This window comes from Gorilla gorilla, chromosome 20 (assembly GCF_029281585.2).
Source record: "Gorilla gorilla gorilla isolate KB3781 chromosome 20, NHGRI_mGorGor1-v2.1_pri, whole genome shotgun sequence".
In the NCBI taxonomy this organism is placed as follows: domain Eukaryota; kingdom Metazoa; phylum Chordata; class Mammalia; order Primates; family Hominidae; genus Gorilla; species Gorilla gorilla.
The window spans coordinates 17,357,030-17,377,573 of NC_073244.2; the positions used below are offsets into that span (position 1 = coordinate 17,357,030).

A 20,544-nucleotide genomic window follows, 5' to 3' on the forward strand; every position below is an offset into this window, starting at 1 on the left:
CGATCTCTTGACCTCGTGACCTGCCCGCCTCCGCCTCCCAAGGTGCTGGGATTACAGGCCTGAGCCACCACGCCCGGCCAGGACTTTTTTTTTTTTTTTTTTGAGACGGAGTTTCTCTCTTGTCATCCAGGCTGGAGTGCAATGGCACGATCTCGGCACACCCCAACTTCTGCCCCCCTTGTTCAAGCGATTCTCCCGCCTCAGCCTCCCGAGTAGCTGGGATTACAGGCATGTGCCACCACGCCCAGCTATTTGTTATATTTTTAGTAGAGATGGGGTTTTGTCATGTTGGCCAGGCCGATCTCAAACTCCTGACCTCAAGTGATCCTCCTGCCTCAGCCTCCCAAAGTGCTGGCATGACAGGCATGAGCCACCGCACCTGGCCAATCCCAGCACTTTGGGAGGCCAAGGCGGGAGGATGGCTGGAAGCTGGGAGTTCAAGCCCAGCCTGGGCAACGTAGCAAGATCCCATCTCTCAATCACTCAATCAGCTGGATGTGGTGGTGCTTGCTTGTAGTTCCAGAAACTCAGGAGGCTGAAGTGGGAGGATCCTTTGAGTCCAGGAGTTCGAGGCTGCAGTGAGCCATGATTGTGCCACTGCACTCCAGCCAGGGCCATACGGCAAGACCTTGTCTCCAAAAAAAAAAAAAAAAAAAAGGAAAAGAAAAGAAAAGAAAAAGAAAAAAGAAATGCTGGGGAGGGAGATTGCAGTACTAAATCAGGGGAGGGGGCAGTGAGAAAGTGAGATTTGCACAGTAGCCCAAAAGAGGAAGTTCAGTTAGGGGAGCTTTGTTGTATTAGTCTGTTTTCCTACTGCTGGAAAGAACTGCCCAAGACTGGGTAATTTATAAAGGAAAGAGGTTTGGCCGTGTACGGTGGTTCATGCCTGTAATCTCAGCATTTTGGGAGGCCAAGGTGGGCAGATCATGAGGTCAGGCGTTCGAGACCAGCCTGGCCAACGTGGTGAAACCCCGTCTCTACTAAAAACACAAAAATTAGCCAGGCGTAGTGGAGCGTGCCTGTAATCCCAGCTACTTGGGAGGCTGAGGCAGGAGAATTGCTTGAACCTGGGAGGCGGAGGTTGCAGTGAGCCAAGATGGCACCACTGCACTCCAGCTGGGTGGCAGAGTAGGACTGAGTCTCAAAAAAAAAACAAAAAAACATAAGAGGTTTAATTTACTCACAGTTCAACATGGCTGGGGAGGCCTCAGGAAATTTACAATTATAACAGAAGGCAAAGGGGAAGCCAGACACCTTCTTCACAAGGTGGCCAGAAGGAGAAGAGCCGAGAGAAGGCAGAAGAATCCCTTATAAAACCATCAGATCTCGTGAGAACTCACTTGCTATCAGGAGAACAGCATGGGGGAACCGCCCCCAGGATTCAATGACCTCCACCTGGTCTCTCCCTTGACACGTGGGGATTATGGGGATTACAATTCCAGATGAGATTTGGGTGGGGACACAAAGCCAAACCATATCAACTGTGACTACCTTGGGTAAGGGCCATCCAGGCAGAGGCAGGGGGAACATTCTGGGCAAAGGCCTTGGGGCAGGGGCCTGGTATGTTCAGATAGCAGCAAGTAGGCCAGAGCGGCCGGAGGGGAGCAAGTGTGGGGAGGCCAGTGGAGAGATGAGGGTGGGGAAGGGATGGATCAGATCATGCAGGGCCCCGGGGCCCACAGGAAGGACCTCAGCATTTACTGCAAGTAAGGTGGGAGCCATCGAAGGTTCTAAGCAGAGGAGGAATGCGCTGTGACTCAGGTGTTCACAGGTGCCCTCTTGCTGCTGGGGAGAGAACTGAGCTTTTTACTAGAAGTAGTTGAGGGAAATAGTGTCCTCCCTACCTTCCATATAACAGAGCTTTCCAAGGTCAAGGTGGCGGCCATGGGACCCAGTGGGAGGCAGCCCGAGGCCCGGTGAGGTTTCTGCTGTGTCTTGAAGAGCCCTTGACTGACATCTGCTTAGTTGCAAATCAAACCCCCTTTCCCAGAAACGCACTTCACTAATGGAAATAAAAGCACAACTATATTTGGGCATGACGGATTTAATTTTTTCTTGTTGAGAAAAGAGTACATCTTTCCAAACTGGACATCAAGGAATTGCTACACAGAAGAACCACATCCAGGATAGAAAGGACCAGCCAGAGTTCGTTCAGTAGTGTATTTCAGAATCGTCAGGGAGGAGCTCGTAGCGGAATTATCGCGTTAACACTGAGACCACATTTCACCTGTTACTTGTTTTTCTAAATGGAGTAGCAGAGAAAGATGCTAAAATGTGATCTTGGGAGGAGTCCCCCAGTCCCCCAGTCCCCCAAAAAAGAAGAAGAAGAAAAAAAAGCAGAACTCCAAACCCCTGTGGTCATGGCAATTTCCCATCAAAACTGCCCATGTAAACACAAGCTGCTAAAAGTGAATGTTAAGAAGGAAGGCACTGGTTAGTGGGTGGTCCTGACCAATCCCCTGGAGCTGGAGAGGGGTTTTCCCACGGCCTTTGGTTTAATGTGTCTGTAAACTCAACAAACCTCCGTTTCCCTGAGGTAATCTGCAAAAACATCAGTTTTCAGTCCCCAGAGACCATTTCCAATTAAACCTCGCCCCGCAAATCATTCAATGTAACATTTGCCTTATTTTTAGAAGAAACAAATGTTCCCATATTATTCCCAGTTTTTAAGAGAATCCTGAGGCAGCTCTCTCGGCTGCTACTTGAAGTTGAATTCTTGAAAAATCTTATGTAAACAGAAAGCTTAGGCCAGGTCAGGAGTAAAATGCAGTCAAAGCTGTTTCTCATCACACAGGTGATTACAGGTTAGCTCTGCCCTATTCAAGACAATCTGATCCATTCCTTTTTTTGACAGCAGTTTAGAGACAATTGGCCAACAAAACCAGCCTGGCCAACAAGGTGAAACCGTCGCTACTAAAAATGCAAAACTTAGCTGGGCGTGGTGGCAGGTGCCTGTAGTCCCAGCTACTTAGGAGGCTGAGACAGGAGAATCGCTTGAACCCAGGAGGTGGAGGTTGCAGTGAGCTGAGATCATGCTACTGCACTCCGGCCTGGGCGACAGAGCGACTCTCTGTCTTAAAAAAACAAACGAACAAAAAAACCTCAGCAGGCCATATTGCATCTTGAGAAGTCTTTTTGAAGCTGCTTTAGTTTGACTTTAGTGTTAAAGTAACTAAAAATTTTTGACTCCCGCCCACATACTCAGATACCCTCACTTTGTGTATAGGATTTGTCCATTTCACCTCAGTCATCTAATTTGTTGGTATAAAAGATACCCTCGGCTGGGCGTGATGGCTCACGCCTGTAATCCCAGCACTTTGGGAGGCCGAAGCAAGTGGATCACTTGAAGTCAGTTTGAGACAAGCCTCACCAACATGGTGAAACCCCTTCTGTACTAAAAATACAAAATTTAGCCAGGTGTGGTGGCAGGTGCCTGTAATGCCAGCTACTCGGGAGGCTGAGGCAGGAGAATCGCTTGAACCCTGGAGGTGGAGGTTGCAGTGAGCTGAGATTGTGCCACTGCACTCCAGCCTGGGCAATAGAGAGACACTCTGTATCAAAAAAACAAACAAAAAAAAGATACCCCACTCCAAAGTTCTAAGGGTAGCCTCTGGTATGAAGAAACCAGGGCTCCCTAGAAATAAATCTAAACTTGAACCAGGCTTTCCCCCTCACACATACCCCAGGGAAGAGGCTGAGCTCACGAAAGCTGCAGGAAGTCATTTTGGCTTCAGGGGCTGGGAGAGCAGACACAACCTCTGAAACAGAGTCAGGGACGTGGGAACATAAAACATCTGCTTAGCCATCCTAACAGTGCTGGTCCTGTTAAGGGGTGTTGGTTGGTGTTTGGGAGCAAAGAAAAGGTGCTGCGCCCCTAGAGTTTGGAATCTGATGGGCAGAAAGTGCCTCTAAACTGGAGGTCAAGATGTACATCTTCAAACTGCACACATAACCTCTGAGCAGAAGCCCCTGGAGGTGGGGACCCCAGCTTCAGAGACTCCCCGGCACTGATCACAGTCCATCCCCCCCATTCACATAAGGGCCTGCCACTCTCAGGCTGTCTACAAAGTACAAGCAGTGACAGCAAGTTACTCAATCCTACCTCCTCACCCCTTCCGCCCAACCCCCAGCATCCCTTAGAAGTGACCCCTAGTTTGAGGCTGTGGTGAGCTATGATTGCACCACTGCACTCCAGCCTGGGCGACAGAGTGAGACCATCTCAAAAAGAAAAAGAAAAAAAAAAAAAAAAGAAGTGACTCCTCCATTAGCAAAAATTGTCACATCCCTGGGCCCTGCCGATGACAAGGATTGGGAAATGGACATTGGGTCTTGAAGGGCCCCCCTCAAGTCGGAGCCCAGGAGCTTACATCAGAAAGTCGCCGACAACTGCCTGCGGTGGCTGGGAACGTTGCTTCATTTCCTTTTCTAGCAGGATGTATGATTGGGCAAGAACTTGCTTAAAACACAACCAGCTAAACAGGGCCTGGGAGGGAGGCCCCAGGCTCCTGGCTCTGAGGTTAATTAACTTCTGGCCAAAAGCCCAGAGCCGGAGTGCTAGGGGTTGGGCGAATCTCTGCCCAGTCTAATGTGGTCCATAGTTCCAGAATTCAATTCAGGATCAGAGATGTGGTGAACACAGCAAAAACAGTGGCAGGGTCGTGGGTGATGTGGATCTTGGGGGAAGCTTGGAAGGCACTTCTGGGGTCCCTGAAGCCGGGGGGTTGAGGGGATCTGATTCCCTGTCCCTTCTACAATGGGGAAAGGCCGCTTTAATGATGCTTTTTGCAAGTAGAGGGTCTGCAGGGGTCAAAGGGATCACCATCCCACCTTGGAATCCAGAAAGTTCTTGGGGGCAGGCTCAGAGACCAGCCTGCAGGACCTGAGAAAGAGGCGCCGCCTTCCCTGGATGAACTCCAAGAACCCACACTGTGCGAGGAAGAAGATGAACCATCTTCCACCAGCTTGGGAATATCAGTCCTGCCCAACCCAGAAGAGACCTGGAAAATGGTTCTAAGCTAGAAGGCACCACAGATGCCCCTCCATCAGAAAGAGTGGGACGTGTCACCCATGGCCACCCTCAACACACCCTGGAAAGCAGCAAGCTCATGCACGTCAGTGTCCCCGGGCCTCTGCCTGCCATGCAGAGCTGAGTCCCCATGGTCCGTAGCCTCCCACCGGGGCTGCCTGAGGAACCTGGCAGCCACGGCGACATTGTGAAGGAATGAGCCATGCAGGAGTCGGGGAGCAGTTGACAGGAGGGAAGGGATTGCCCTGAGCTTGGAGATAACCACTGTGGCTCACGCCTCAATCACAGTCCCTGCCGAGGCAGGAGAGGGGTGGGTGGGGGGTTGGGGGCCATCTCTAGCAGCTGCAGCTGCTGGGCTCGGGGGCTGGAGCATCCCCCACGGCCGGGCCTTTCCCGTTGCTGCCTGAGCTGGAGCTGGGTTCCAGGGACTCGTTCATCTTCTCGCAGATGACATCCACCAGGCGCTCGAAGACCTGCTTCACATTGATGTTCTCCTTGGCACTGGCTTCAAAGAACTCGAAACCTGGATGAATGTTAAGGTGGGGACACTCGTAAGACCCCTGAGGGGCAGAGTCTCAGCTGTGGCATCACAGAAACCTGGCTTCTAAGCCTAGTTCTGCTCTTTATCCTGCTGTGGGACCTTGGTTGTGTGCCTTTGCCACTCCAAGCCTCAGTTTGCTCACCTGTAAAATGGGAATGATGATCCTACCAATGATAAAAATCTGTGGCAGGCCAGGCGCAGGGGCTTATGCCTGTAATCCTGGCACTAAGGGAAGCTACGGCAGGAGGATCGCTTGAGGCCAGGAGTTCAAGACCAGCCCGGGCAACATAGCAAGGCCCTATCTCTACGATAAATTTTTTTAAAAAGTAGATGGGCGGCCAGGTGAGGAGGCTCATGCCTATAATCCCAGCACTTTGGGAGGCCGAGGCGGGAGGATCATTTGAGGTCAGGAGTTCAAGACCAGCCTGACCAACATGGTGAAACCCCGTCTCTACTAAAAAGACAAAAAATTAGCTGGGCATGGTGGCACGCGTCTGTAATCCCAGCTACTTGGGAGGCTGAGGCAGGAGAATTGCTTGAATCTGGGAGGCAGAGGTTACAGTGAGCTGAGATCACACCACTGTACTCCAGCCTGGGCAACAGAGCGAGATTCTATTAAAAAAAAAAAAAATAGAGGGGCATGGTGGCGTTCACCTGCAGTCTCAGCTACTCGGAAGGTTAAGGCAGGAGAATGGTTTGAGCCCAGGAGGTCAAGGCTGCAGTGAGCCATGATCACACCACTGCACACCAGCCTGGGTGATGGAGCAAGACCCTGTCTCAAAAACAAAACAAAACGAAACCCGGCGGCTGCAGCCATGGTCTGGACAATCCTAAGAATCTCTTTGTCACAAGGCAGTGGCTGCAAGAGTGTAGGTGGGAGGGTACATGAAGAGTTCTGCTGCCCTGCGGCCATAGCAGTGCCCACAGGTGGCTATAGCTCAGCTTCCACCCAATTTCTGCTGCACAGAAAGGCATGGTCAGGAGACCCGTCAAGTCACATTTTCCATTGCTTTTTTTTAAAAGAGAAACGGTCTCTCTCTATTGCCCAGGCCGGAGTGTAGTGGTGTGAACATGGCTCATTGCAGCCTCAACCTCCTGGGCTCAAGCGATCCTCCCGCCTTGGCCCCCTGAGTAGCTGGGGCTACAGGTGCGCCCCACCACGCCCGGCTAATTTTTCAATTTTTTCTTTTGTAGAGGTGGGGGTCTCGCTATGTTGCACAGGCTGGTCTTGAACTGCTGGCCTAAAGTGATCCTCCCGCCTAGGCCTCCCAAAGTGCTGGGTTTACCAGCGTGAGCCACCACGCTGGGCTTCCTGCATCCTTTTAAGGTTCCTGAGGGTCTGCCTGAGAGGAGCTGTCCCTGAATCTCCATGTAGCCCCACCTGCCACATCACCAAGGTAAGCCAGGAATTCAGACAAACGCCTGCCACGTTACACGTGGCCAAGGGTAAGTGGACCTGTCTTCTCTGTGCGTCATGCTGAACTATGAAAATGGAATCATAATGAGTTAGCTGTGTAATTACCCATTTATTATCTGTCTCCGCTACTAGAAAGCCAGCTCCAGGCAGGCAGGATTTCCGCCCATGGCTGTACCCAGTGCCCGACACGGAGAGGGTGCTTAGAAACTGTCTGCTGAATGGTTGAATGAATGAATGGGTAAATGAACAATAGCAGGGGCAGGACATGAACTTAGATCTCCTACTGTCAGCCCAGAGATATCAAAGCCATCCCACTGTCTTCCTGGGCAGATCTGGTGTTTCCTTATCCGCGCGTGGCTTTGCCTCATACCATCTGTGTTCTTTATTTTTCTTTTTGTTGAGACAGAGTTTCGCTCTTGTCGCCCAGGCTGGAGTGTAACGGCACGATCTCAGCCCACTGCAACCTCCGCCTCCCGAGTTCAAGCGATTCTCCTGCTTCAGCCTCCCAAGGAGCTGGGACTGCAGGTGTGCACCACCACGCCAGGCTAAATTTTGTGTTTTCAGTAGAGACAGGGTTTCGCTATTTTGGCCAGGCTGATATCGAACTCTTGACCTCAGATGATCCACCTGCCTCAGCTTCCCAAAGTGCTGGGATTACAGGCATGAGCCACCACGCCCAGCTTATTTTTCTGATATTAATCAGGCGTGGTGGTATGCGCCTGCAATCCCAACTACTCAGGAGGCCAAGGCAGGAGAATCACTTGAACCCAAGAGTTCAAGACCAGCCTGGGTAACGTAGGGAGACCCTGTCTCTAAAACAAATAAAAATTTTAAAAAGGAAAAAAAATACATTTTTTGGATGTCACTCCATAGAGAAATTTACTGGAGAAACTAGAAACTACAGAAAAGTATTAAGACAGCCTATAATCCCAGTGCTTTGGGAGACTGAGGCAGATGGGTACCTGAGCTCACAAGTTTGAGACCAGCCTGGGCAACATAGCAAGACCCAGTCTCTAAAGCAAATATAAAAATTAAGGCCAGGCATGGTGGTTCACGCCTGTAATACCAGCATTTTGGGAGGCCAAGGTGAGCGGATCACCTGAGGTCTGGAGTTTGAGACCAGCCTGGCCAACATGATGAAACCCCGTCTCTACTAAAAATGCAAAAATTAGCTGGCCATGGTGGTGCACACCTGTGATCCCAGCTACTTAGGAGGCTGAAGCAGGAGGATCACTTGAACCTGGGAGGCGGAGGTTGCAGTGAGCTGAGATTGTGCCATTGTACTCCAGGCTGGGTGACAGAACAAGATATTATCTCAAAAAAAAAAAAAAAAAAAAAAAAGGTAGGGGGGTGCCAGGCGTGGTGGCTCACGCCTGTAATTCCAGCACTTTGGGAGACGGAGGTGGGTGGATCACGAGGTCAGGAGTTCGAGACCGGGGCCAATACGGTGAAACCCCGTCTCTACTAAAAATACAAAATTTAGCTTTGTGTGGTGGCACGTGCCTGCAGTCCCAGCTACTCAGGAGGCTGAGGCAGAAGAATTGCTTGAACCCAGGAGGTGTAGGTTGCAGTGAGCCGAGATTATGCCACTGCACTCCAGCCTGGCAACAGAGCAAGACTCCATCTCAAAATAAATAAATAAATAAATATTAGCCAGGTGTGGTGGCATGCACCTGTAGTCCCACCTACTTGGGAGGCTGAAGTGGGAGGATGACCTGAGCCAGGGAAGTTGAGGCTGCAGTGAGCTGAGGTCATGCCATTGCACTCCAGCCTGGGCAACAGAGTGAGACCCTGTCTCAAAACAAAAACACAAAGAAATGTATGGAGATAGAGATAAAAGTAATTTGTAATCTCATCACTTGGAAACAATTACTATTGGCGTTTTGCTATTTAGCTTTCTAGTCTTTATTCATCTTTTTTTTTTTTTTTTAAGACAGTCTCCCTCTGTTGCCCAGGCTGGAGTGCAGTGGTATGATCATAACTCACTACGGCCTTGACTCTTGGGCCCCCCTCAGTCTCCCAAGTAGCTGGGACTATAGGGGTGTGCCACCACACACAGCCAATTTTTGGTATTTTTTATAGGGGTGGGGCTTCACCATGTTGCCCATGCTGGTCTCTAACTGCTAGACTCAACTGATCCTCTGCCTTGACCTCCCAAAGTGCAAGGATTACAGGCATGAGCCACCATGCCCAGCCTTTAGTCTTTTTCTATATAAATATGTCATTGTTGGGGTTAGGTTTGTAGGGGATGTGTGTGTGCACATGTATGTGTGTCTGGCTTTTTTTCCTACAAAATTGGAATCAGGCCAGGCGTGGTGGCTCACACCTGTAATCCCAGCAGTTTGGGAGGCTGAGGCAGCAGATCACCTGAGGTCAGGAGTTTGATACCAGCCTGACCAACATGGTGAAACCCCATCTCTACTAAAAATACAAAAGTAGCCAGGCGTGGTGGCACATGCCTGTAATCCCAGCTATTCGGGAGGCTGAGGCAGGAGAATTGCTTGAACCTGGGAGGCGGAGGTTGCAGCGAGCCGAGATTGCGCCACTGCACTCCAGCCTGGGCAACAAGAGCGAAACTCCATCTCAAAAAAAAACAAAACAAAAGAAAAGAAAAAAAATTGGGGTCAAATTCTGTCTCCTGCTTTGTACGTCAATCTTCTTTTTGTGTGTGTGTGAGATACAGGCTCACTCCATCACCCAGGCTGGAACACAATGGCGCGATCTCGGCTCATTGCAACCTCCGCCTCCCGGGTTCAAATGGTTCTCATACCTCAGCTTTCCAAGTCGCTGGGATTACAGGCGGGTGCCACCACACCCAGCTAATTTTTGTATTTTTGGTAGAGACAGGGTTTTACCATGTTGGCCAGGCTGGTCTCGAACTCCTGACATCAAGTGATCTGCCCACTTCAGCCTCCCAAAGTGCTAGGATTACAGGCGTGAGCCACCGAACCCGGCCTGTACTCCAATATTTTAAACATAATAACAGAAAGTGAGAATCCCCCTTTACCCCGAGACCCCAGATATAATCCACAAGTAGGTGTGGAAAGCACCTCCAAGTATTCCAGCCCATCGCGGGTGTTAACTGATTTTACCACTTCCAGGCTAACTGGGGATCCAGGGCCCTGCCCCACAGAACAGAGATCCAGTTTCTCCAACAAAGCAATGGCAAGAATAAAAGGGGAAAGGGACTGGTTATGGCTTAGAGGTCAGCAAACCTCCTCTGTAAAAGGCCAGATCGTAAATATTTTAGGCTTTCTGGGTCATATGGTCTCTGTCTCAATTACTCAATTCCGCGCTTGAAGCACTGTTTATACCCTTTTCTGTATTGAGACAGCCTGTAATCACAGACGTGTGATTACCATAAACAATAGCAACCATAGACAACGCATCAACAAATAGGCATCAACTGAGCACGGGTGTGAGTTCATTCCTGTGATCTCAGCACTTTGGGAGGCCAAGGTGGGAGGATTGCTTAAGCCCAGGAGTTCAAGATCAGCCCAGACAACATGGCAAGACCTATCTCTTAACTTTTTTTTTATTTTTTTGAGACGGAGTCTCGCTCTGTTGCTCAGGCTGGAGTGCAGTGGCGCGATCTCGGCTCACTGCAGCCTCTGCCTCCCAGGTTCAAGCAATTCTCCTGCCTCAGCCTCCTGAGTAGCTGGGATTACAGGTGTGTACCACCACGCCCGGCTAATTTTTTTGTATTTTTAGTAGAGACGGGGTTTCACCATGTTGGCCAGGGTGGTCTCAAGCTTCTGACCTTGTGATCCACCCGCCTCAGCCTCCCAAAGTGCTGGGATTACAGGCATGAGCCACTGCGCCCGGCAAAAAAATTTTTTTTAATTAGGCAGGTGTGGTGGAGTACACCTGGCGTCCCAGCTACTTGGGAGGCTGAGGTGGGAGGATCACTTGAGCCCAGGAGTTGGAGGCTGCTTTGAGTTATGATCGTGCCACTGCACTCCAGCCTGAGCACCGGAGAGAGACCTTGTCTCAAAAAAAATAAATAAATAAATTAAAAAAATAAATGGCTGGGAGGTCGAGGCAGGTGGATCACCTGAGGTCAGGAATTCCAGACCAGCCTGGCTAACATAGTGAAACCCCATCTCTACTAAAGATACAAAAATTAGCCGGGCCCCGTGGTGGTGGGCACCTGTAATCCCAGCTACTCAGGAGGCTGAGGCAAGAGAATCACTTGAACTGGGGAGGCGGAGGTGGCAGTGAGCCGAAATCGCGCCATTGCACTCCAGCCTGGGCGACAAGAGCAAGACTCCGTGTAAAAAAAAAATTCTTTTAAAAGGGTATGGCTGTGTCTCAGAAAAACTTCATTTATAGATACAAATTTGAATTTCATATAAATTTCCCGTGTCATATTATTTTTTTTTCAACCACTTAAAAATGTAAAAACCAACCAGGTGCCGTGGCTCATGCCTGTAATCCCAGCACTTTGGGAGGCTGAGGCAGGCCGACTGCTTGAGCCCAGGAGTTCAAGACCAGCCTGGGCAATATAGTGAGACCTCATCTCTACAAAAAATAAAAATAAAAAATTAGCCAGTGTGCTGGCTTACACTAGTAGTCCCAGCTACTTGAAAGGCTGAGGCAGCAGAATCGCTTGAGCCCAGGAGTCTGAGGCTACAGGGAGCTTTAAACTTATTTTGTAGAGTTGGGGTCTCACTGTGTTGCCCAGGCTGGTCTCTAAACCCTGGGCTCAAGCAATCCTCCCTCCTCAGCCTCCTAAAGTGGTGGGATCAAACCACTGTACTCCAGCCTGGGTGAAAGAGTGAGGCTCTGTCTCGTTTCACCATGTTGGTCAGGTTGGTCTCAAACTCCTGACCTCAGGTGATCCGCCTGCCTCGGCCTCCCAAAGTGCTGGGATTACAGGCGTGAGCCACCACGCCTGGCCGAACATTTCTTATTTTATTTCATTGTTTTTTGAGACAAGGTCTCACTCTGTCACCCAGGCTGGCATACAGTGGTGCAATCTTGGCTCAGTGCAACCTCTGCCTCCCAGGCTCAAGCGATCCTCCCACCTCAGCCTCCTGAGTAGCTGAGACTACAGGTGTGAGCCACCATGCTTAGCTAATTTTTGCATTTTTTTGTAGAGACAGGGTTTACCATGTTGACCATGCTGGTCTCAAAGTCCTGGGCTTGAGCGATCTACCCACCTTGCCCTCCCAATGTGCTGAGAGTATTTGAACATTTTTATCACAAAAAGTTATTATTTTCTTCCTTTTTTGAGACAGGGTCTCGCTATATTGCCCAAGCTGGTCTCAAATTCTTGGCCTGAAGCAATCCTCCTAATTCAGTCTCCAGAGTAGCTGGGATCACAAGCACATGCCACCATTCCTGGCCAAAGTTATTTTTTTAAAAAAGTGTAGGCCGGGCCTATAAAAACCAACCAGGTGCAGTGACTCCATCTCAAAAAAAAAAAGTGTTAAGAACATCTGTGAATCAAGCTGGCAGATTTCTTGCCTCATGTGTCCAAAGAAATATATGTAAAAATGATTGCTGCAGCTGCATTTGTCAGAGGAAAAGGCTAGAAATAATCTCCATGGCTGTCAACAGAGGAAAAGGTTAAGGAAACACGAAATGGAATAGTACACAGCCATGCAAAAGAATGAGCCAGCTCTGGGGCTGATGGAGAAATATTTCTTTTTTTTTTTTTTTTTTGAGAAAGAGTCCTGCTCTTCCACCCAGGCTGGAGTGCAGTGGCGTGATCTTGGCTCACTGCAAGTTCCGCCTCCCGGGTTCACACCATTCTCTTGCCTCAACCTCCCGAGAAGCTGGGACTACAGGCGCCCGCTACCACGCCTGGCTAATTTTTTTGTATTTTTAGTAGAGACGGAGTTTCACAGTGTTAGCCAGGATGTTCTTGATCTCCTGACCTCGTGATCCGCCCTCTTCGGCCTCCCAAAGTGCTGGGATTACAAGCGTGAGCCACCGCGCCCGGCAGAGAAATATTTCTAGGATATATTATTTAGTAGAAAAGTTCAAAGTGCAGGAAAGGGTATACACAGTAGGGAACATCTGTGTAAAACAAAAAAGTAGCCAATGTGTTGTCAATGCCTGTAGGTGCTCAGCATATTTCTGGAAAGAGATACAAGAATCAGAGAAGCTGGGAGACCAGAACTGCAGGTGGGGAGTGGGTTATTGCCTTAGTCTCTTCCTGTGCCTTCTGAATTTTGCACATAGGGTGCTGGCTTGGATGGGGCTTATGGGAAAGCTGGGGTTAAAAACTGATTGCAAGCATCAGTTACTTTCTTTCCTTTTTTTTTTTTTCTTTTGAGACAGAGTCTTCCCCCATTGCCCAGGCTGGAGTGCAGTGGCGTGATATCGGCTCACTGCAGCCTCCACCTCTCAGGTTCAAGTGATTCTTCTGCCTCAGCCTCCCAAGTAGCTGGGATTACAGGCGTCTGTCACCATGCCCGGCTAATTTTTGTGCATTTTTAGTAGAGACGGGGTTTTGCCATGTTGGCCAGGCTGGTCTAGAACTCCTGGCCTCAGGTGATCTGCTTGTCTCAGCCTCCCAAAGTGCTGGGATTTCAGGCATGAGCCACCATGCCCGGCCACAAATAAAGTTTTATTGGCAAACAGTCACACCCATTCATTTATGCATTGTCTGTGGCTGCTGTCATGCAGAGTTGGGTAGTTGCCATAGAGACTGTATGGCCAAAAATATTTACTATCTGTCCCTTTAAGAAAAGGTTTGCTGACTTCTGGACTAAAGAAAGCAGTCGTATCCACTATTTTGCTGGAACAAAACAGCCGGGCACGGTGGCTCATGCCTGTAATCCCAACACTTCGGGAGGCTGAGGCAGGTGGATCACCTGTCAGGGGTTCAAGACCAGCCTGGCCAACATGGCGAAACCCCATCTCTACTGAAAATACAAAAATGAGTCAGGCATGCTGCGCACACCTGTAATCCTGGATACTCAGGAGGCTGAGGAAGGAGAATCACTTGAATGCAGGAGGTAGAGGTTGCAGTGAGCCAAGATCGCACCACTGCACTCTAGCCTGGGCAACAGGAGACTCCATCTCAAACAAAAACAAACCATAAAGAACATCCCCTTGGGCTGGTGGGGTGGCTCATGCCTGCAATCCCAGCACTTTGGGAGGCTGAGGAGGGAGGATCACTTAAGGTCAGGAGTTCGAGGCCAGCCTGGGAAATATAGCGAGACCCTATCTCCACGCAAAAAAAAAAAAAAAAAAAGGCCAGGCATGGTGCCTCACGCTTGTAATCCCACCACTTTGGGAGGCCAAGGCGGGCAGATCACGAGGTCAGGAGATCGAGACCATCCTGGCTAACATGGTGAAACCCCATCTTTACTAAAAATATAAAAAATTAGCTGGGCATGGTGGCACACGCCAGTAGTACCAGCTACTTGGGAGGCTGAAGCAGGAGAATTGCTTGAACCTGGGAGGTGGAGGCTGCAGTGAGCCAATATGGCACCACTGCACTCCAGTCTGGGTGACAGAGTGAGACTCCAACTCAAAAAAATAAAATAAACCTGGGAAGTGGAGCTTGCAGTGAGCCGAGATCGCACCACTGCACTTCAGCCTGGGCGACAGAGCGGGACTCTGTCTCAAAAAAATAAAAAATAAAAAAATAAAGAACATCCCCATCCTTTTCCATGGCTGCATAGTATTCCACCATGTGAATATACTTTATGTCCACTTGGTTCTCCAACTGTGAGACACTTGGTGGGGATCTGTAGGTTTCACTCCTACTAATACTACTACTACACTCCACACACCACATCCCACATGGGTGAGGATATCTCTAGGATCAATTTCCAGAAATGGTTTTGCTGGGTTCCCAGGGGATAGGCAGTGGGGCAGTGGGAGTTCCTGCGCGTGGATCCCCTGCAATTAAACGGGACATGTGGCATACACATGGGTATCTTCCTGGGCAGATCCTCAAAGGATCAGTGACTGGGTTGGACCCTGAATCAGAGGATGGGGATGAGGGTTTGGTTCTGGGAGACCAGGGCCTGTGGCCCAGGCTGGGCACTAACCAAGGTCGTCGGCGAGCCTCCGGCCATCCTCAGCAGGCACAACACGTTCGTCCTCCAGGTCACACTTGTTCCCCACCAGGATGACCTGGGCGTTGTCCCAGGAGTAGGTCTTGATTTGCGTGGCCCTGCAGAGTTACCAGTGGTGAGCCATGAGCCGGGGGGTTACGGGTCAGAGGAGAGGGCAAAGATCAGGGGTCCATGATCAGCAAGCACTCACCAGTCCTGCACAGCGGCAAAGGATTCCTGATTGGCGACGTCATACATGAGCAGGAAGCCCATGGCTCCCCGGTAGTAGGCTGTGGTGATGGTGCGGTAGCGCTCCTGGCCCGCCGTGTCCTGGACAAATGGCAGTGGCAGTTGGCTGGGAACTACCTGTTTCCCAGTCCACCCCTGTCTGAGAGGGGCACTGCCCTGTGCTCATAGCCCCAGCCTTATGGGGGAGACAAAGACTTGCTTGTACAACCTCCGGTCTGATGGAGAATACACAGATCCTGCACTTACAACCCCAGTCTGATGGGGGAGGCATGGATTCATTACCAAGGGATCTCCCCAGTCTCATGAGGGAGAGACTTGGGCTTGCCCTTGAGGGGTTCCAAGTCTCAGGGGTCAGTGGCCTCTCACAGACTTATGAGCCCCTTTGACCTTGTCTCTAAGAACCAACTTAACAACTGCAAATAAGAACCAACTGGGCCAGATGGTACCATCCTGACAGGACACCTTGGTACTCTTGCTACCACGATGATTGTTACCAGCGGCTAAGTTGGGAGAGGGGGCTGGGTGTGACTCTGCAGACCAGGTCGGTCCAATGGGGGTCCCAGGGTCCCCTCTAAGATGGTACCCAAAACTCTTCCCCGTTGGTCACCAGCACCTGGGACCTTTCTTTTTTCTTTCTTTCTTTTTTTAATAGATGGGGTCTTGCCCTGTCACCCATGCTGGAGTGCAGTGGTGCAATCATAGCTCACTGCAGCCTCGAACTCCTGGGCTCAAGCAATCCTCTCGCCTCAGCCTCCTGAATAGCTGAGACTACAGGTGGGAGTTACCATGCTGGGCTAATGTTTAAAGTTTTTTTAGAGATGAGATCTCGCTATGTTGTCCAGGCTGGTCTGGAACCGCTGGGCTCAAGTGATCCTCCACCTCGGCCTCCCAAAGTGCTGGGATTACAGGCATGAGCCACCACGCTAGTGTCACAAGTACTTCAAACATGTCTTAGGTTAGTATCATCTCCGCAATCAGACCCCCAGGAATAATACTGTTTCCCGCCAGGCACAGTATTACAGTGGCTCATGCCTGTAATCCCAGCGCTTTTGGAGGCCGAGGTGGGCGGATCACGAGGTCAGGAGTTCAAGAGCAGCCTGGCCAACATGGTGAAACCCCATCTCTATTAAAAGTATAAAAAATTAGCCGGGTGTGGTGGCGCGCACCTGTAATCCCAGCTTCTCGGGAGACTGAGGCAGGAGAATTGCTTGAACCCAGGAGACGGAGGTTGCAGTGAGCCAAGATTGTGCCATTGTGCTCCAGCCTGGGCGACAGAGCAAGACTCCGTCTCGAGAGCAAAAAAAAAAAAAAAAAAATATATATATATATATACACAGTCTCCCTCAGAGTCCCCCCAACCAGGGCAGGGCATGTCCCCTCATCCTGATAAATTCACCTAGTAGATAATTCCTCCCTACTCTTCACACCTGCCCCAAGTGCACATCCCAACTCTGGGCTACTTCTCCTCACTTGAGAACCCTCCCCCCAGCCAGAAGAACTCTCCAATGAGGCTAGGCGCGGTGGCTCATGCCTGTAATCCCAGCACTTTGGGAGGCCGAGGCGGGTGGATCACCTGAGGTCAGCAGTTTGAGACCAGCCTGGCCAACATGGTGAAACCCCGTCTCTACTAAAAATACAAAAATTAGCCGGGCGTGGTGGTGGGCACCTGTAATCCCAGCTACTCGGGAGGTTGAGGCAGGAGAATCGCTTGAACCCAGGAGATGGAGGTTGCAGTGAGCCGAGATCGTGCCACTGCCCTCCAGCCTGGGCAACAGAGCGAGACTCCATCTCAAAAAAAAAAACCCTCCAATGAACTTTCCTGGAGGGACCCCACCCCCAACCCACAGCCAGCCTCCCAGCCTACCCAGATCTGCAGCTTGATCCTCTTGTCATGGCGGTAGACGGTCTTGACCTTGAAATCGATGCCCACAGTACTGACAAAGGCGGGTGTGAAGGAGTCGTCCGCGTATCGGAACAGGAAGGAAGTCTTGCCCACGCTGCTGTTGCCTATCAGTAGCAGTTTGAACATATAGTCGAAGTTCTGATCTGCTGCATCCCGTGGGCCTGCCTGGGGGTCTCCAGCTGATGCCATCTTGGCACAAGCCTCCTGGGACAGGGAGACCTGAAATCCTCAGGGAGAGGAGACGGATGTCCTGCAGGGGAATCAAACATCAAGAACAGCTCCTGTGAATGCACCAGGCCTGGATTCAAATCTCAGCTCGGTCACTCGGAGACCAAGGGATGCTGGATGCATCGCTTGCCCCCTCTAGACCTCAGTGTCCTCTTCTGCAAAATGGGATGTTTGTCATAGTCCCTTCCTGAAAGAGTAGTTGGTTGTAAGCCTAAAACGAGTTTCTTTCTTTCTTCTTTTCTTTTTTTTAGAGACAAGATCTCGCTCTGTTGCCTGAGGCTGGAGCGCTGTGGCGTGATCATAGCTCACTGCAGTCTTGACCTCCTGGGCTCAAGTGATCCTCCTGCCTCAGCCTCCCAAGTAGCTGGGACTACAGACATGCCACCACATCAGGCTAATTTAAAAAAATTTTTTTTGTAGAGATGGGGTCTCATTATGTTGCCCATGCTGGTTTCAAACTCCTCTGCTCAAGCAATCCTCCTGCCTCAGCCTTCCCATGTGCTAGGATTACAGGCATAAGCCACCACGCCCGACCTAAAATGTGTTTCTTTATTCATTCAACAAATGCTTACTCTCTGCCAGGCCCTGTTCTCTGTGGAAATGCAGCTGTGAATAGGACAAGAAAAAGTCCATCCTCGGGTGGTCACGTTCCTTCCAGTGGGAAGGTATTAACACACGTAACGGTCATTAGACAGTGCCTGGTATAGAGCTGGGGCACAAAAAATGTGACTGCTGTTTAATCTTCACACCCTGTGGCATAACTGAGTCTGTATTGGGGTGGAGGGTGGGGAGACCTTTCCTATCTGGAAACCCAGAGGCCTAGCAAAGGGTTCAAGTGCAAGGCCGAGGGTAAGGGGCTCTGGCCCCTGAAGAACTAGATTCTGGAGAAGGCACAGGTGTGGACTTCGCCCCAGTGTGTGCAGCCGGTGTGGCCCAGGTGTAAGCTGGGGTGGGGTGGGGGGAGGACCTGCCAGCTGGATAAGCTGGATAGAGCCCCTGATTAAGGCTTGGGTGTTGACTTTGGCAGGTGTCAGCCACTGGGGCGCCTGCCGCCCACCAACTCATGCCAAATACAACCCCTTCTCTGAGTTCCAAGGGGAAGGGGTTTTCTATGTACAGGGCCCAGGTTTAAAGTCCAGTTCTACCCCCTAAATGGGTACTGCTATTTTCTATTTGTCAAAGGGGCCGGGCCTGTCTCCTTCTGCCCAAGGCTGACTCACTCCAGCCCCAGTCCACGGAGGCAGGAGTGAGAGTCCTTATACCCAAGGAAACGATCCCAGCCACTTAATTAACACAACCCGACCACCACGACCACTGCCGCCCACCCTTGGTCTTTCCAGGCAATCTGTCCCACAGCTAGTCTCCTTGAATCTGCCCACACTCCAACATGCTGCTTCATCCGAGTCCAAGGTGCTCCCTCAACCCTCATAACCTCTCCCAGGCCTCAGTTTCCCCAGCTGTCTATGGCCGCTGCGGGAACCGCACAGAGAGGCTGCAGAAGGCCTGGATGCAGGCGGGGCAGAGGCAGAGAAAGCCCTGGCACAGCTATTTCTCAACTGCCTTTGGGGCTTTTTTCCATTTTAAACGAGGACCCAACCGGCCCCACCCCGTGTTCCAGGAGAACGAGTTTAAGGAGGGGAAGAGAAGAGGCAGGAAACCTTTCCCCACGCAGGGCAGGGCCGCAAGGCTGGGGCCCCCACCTCCCCCAGCCTTAGCTCACCTGTGTCAGTCGGTCCCGCCTCTTTCTAACCATCTGCCGACCCTCCCTCAAGCCTGGCCCCGGAGGGCTCGCCTCTGTTCCCCTTCACTAGATTTGGGGCGTCCCAGCCAACGCAGGTGGACTCAGGAGTTTCCCCCATCACCATATGGTCCCAACGCCTGTCCCCAGCTGGGCTCTCTGCCCCGCCCGCGCCCCATCAGCGCTTCCCAAGTGCCCAGCTGGGTGGGGGCGAGGGCAGAGGCGTTCCCCGCAGCCCCGCCTTTGTTCCCCAGACCCCCTACCCTCCTCCCAAACCCCCGTACCCCACAGACCTGCTCGAATGAGGAGGGGCCGGGTGGGCTGCGCTCCTTCCCAGGGGTGACCTCGCGTAGGGGGCGCCGCCTGCAGGGGTTCCGCCTGTGAACTCGCTGCGGCTTGGCCCTGGCCGCGACCCCGACCCCGCAGCCGCAGAAGCCAGCAGCCTGCAGCCACCCGGATCCCGCGCGGGCTCCGCCCAGAAGGCGGAGGAAGGGCCGTTCCCGGAGCGGGGGATGGGGGAGGACGAAGAGGGGCCGAGTCTTGGGCGGGGCTTGCAGAAAGCGGGTGGGAGGGGCTGGAAGCTGCACCAAGCGTCTAGAGCCCGTCCTAGCCAAGCAACATCTCATTTTCCCAACTGCTTGTAAAGAGCTTCTACTATACGCACGGCTGTTAAAAGCATAGAGTCTTGGGCCTGGTTCGAGTCCCAGCTCCACCACTTTCTAGTCTTGTGGCTTTGGACGCGTTACTTAACCTCTTTGAGCCTCAGTTTCCCCATCCGTCAAGTAGCTCATAGCGAGAGTACCCAACCTCACAGAGTTGTGGGAGGATTCTGATCTGAGTTAGTGTTTGTCAAGTGCAATGCCGGCCTTAAAGTAGGCTAGGCCAGGCGCGGTGGCCTGTAATTACAGCAGTTTGGGAGGCCGAAGCAGGAGAATCACTTGAGGCCAGGAGTTTGAGAACAGCTCGGGCATCGTAAGGAGAGCTCATCTCTACTAAAAATAACAAAAATTAGCCAGGTGTGGTGGCGTGCGTCTGTAACCCCAGCTACTTGGGAGGCTGAGGCAGGAGGATTGCTGGAGACATCGAGGCTGCAGTGAGCCTTGATTGCACCACAGCACTCCAGCCTGGGCAACAGAGCAAGACCCTGTTTCAAATAAATAAAAATAAACGAGAGCTGGGCGTGGTGGCTTATGCCTGTAATCCCGGTACTTTGGGAGGCCAAGACAGGCGGATCACTTGAGGTCAGGAATTTAAGACCAGCCTGGCCAACATGGTGAAACCTCATCTCTACTAAAAAAAAAAAAATACAAATATTAGGGGCTGGGCACCGTGGCTCACACCTGTAATCTCAGCACTTTGGGAGGCCGAGGTGGGCAGATCACCTGAGGTCGGGAGTTCGAGACTAGCCTGGCCAACGTGAAGAA

General features: G+C 51.3%; 1 protein-coding gene across 1 annotated transcript; it reads right to left on the reverse strand.

Moving 5' to 3' along the window:
* Nucleotides 1–2,028: 2,028 nt before the first annotated feature.
* On the reverse strand, nucleotides 2,029–20,368 carry RAB3D (RAB3D, member RAS oncogene family). The gene is made up of 5 exons (XM_004060025.5): nucleotides 19,414–20,368; nucleotides 17,116–17,404; nucleotides 15,214–15,332; nucleotides 14,997–15,121; nucleotides 2,029–5,549 (listed from the first exon to the last, which is right to left on the reverse strand). The coding sequence occupies exons 2-5, from the start codon at nucleotides 17,341–17,343 to the stop codon at nucleotides 5,362–5,364; spliced, it is 660 nt and encodes a 219-aa protein (XP_004060073.1). The 5' UTR covers nucleotides 17,344–17,404; nucleotides 19,414–20,368; the 3' UTR covers nucleotides 2,029–5,361.
* Nucleotides 20,369–20,544: the final 176 nt, after the last annotated feature.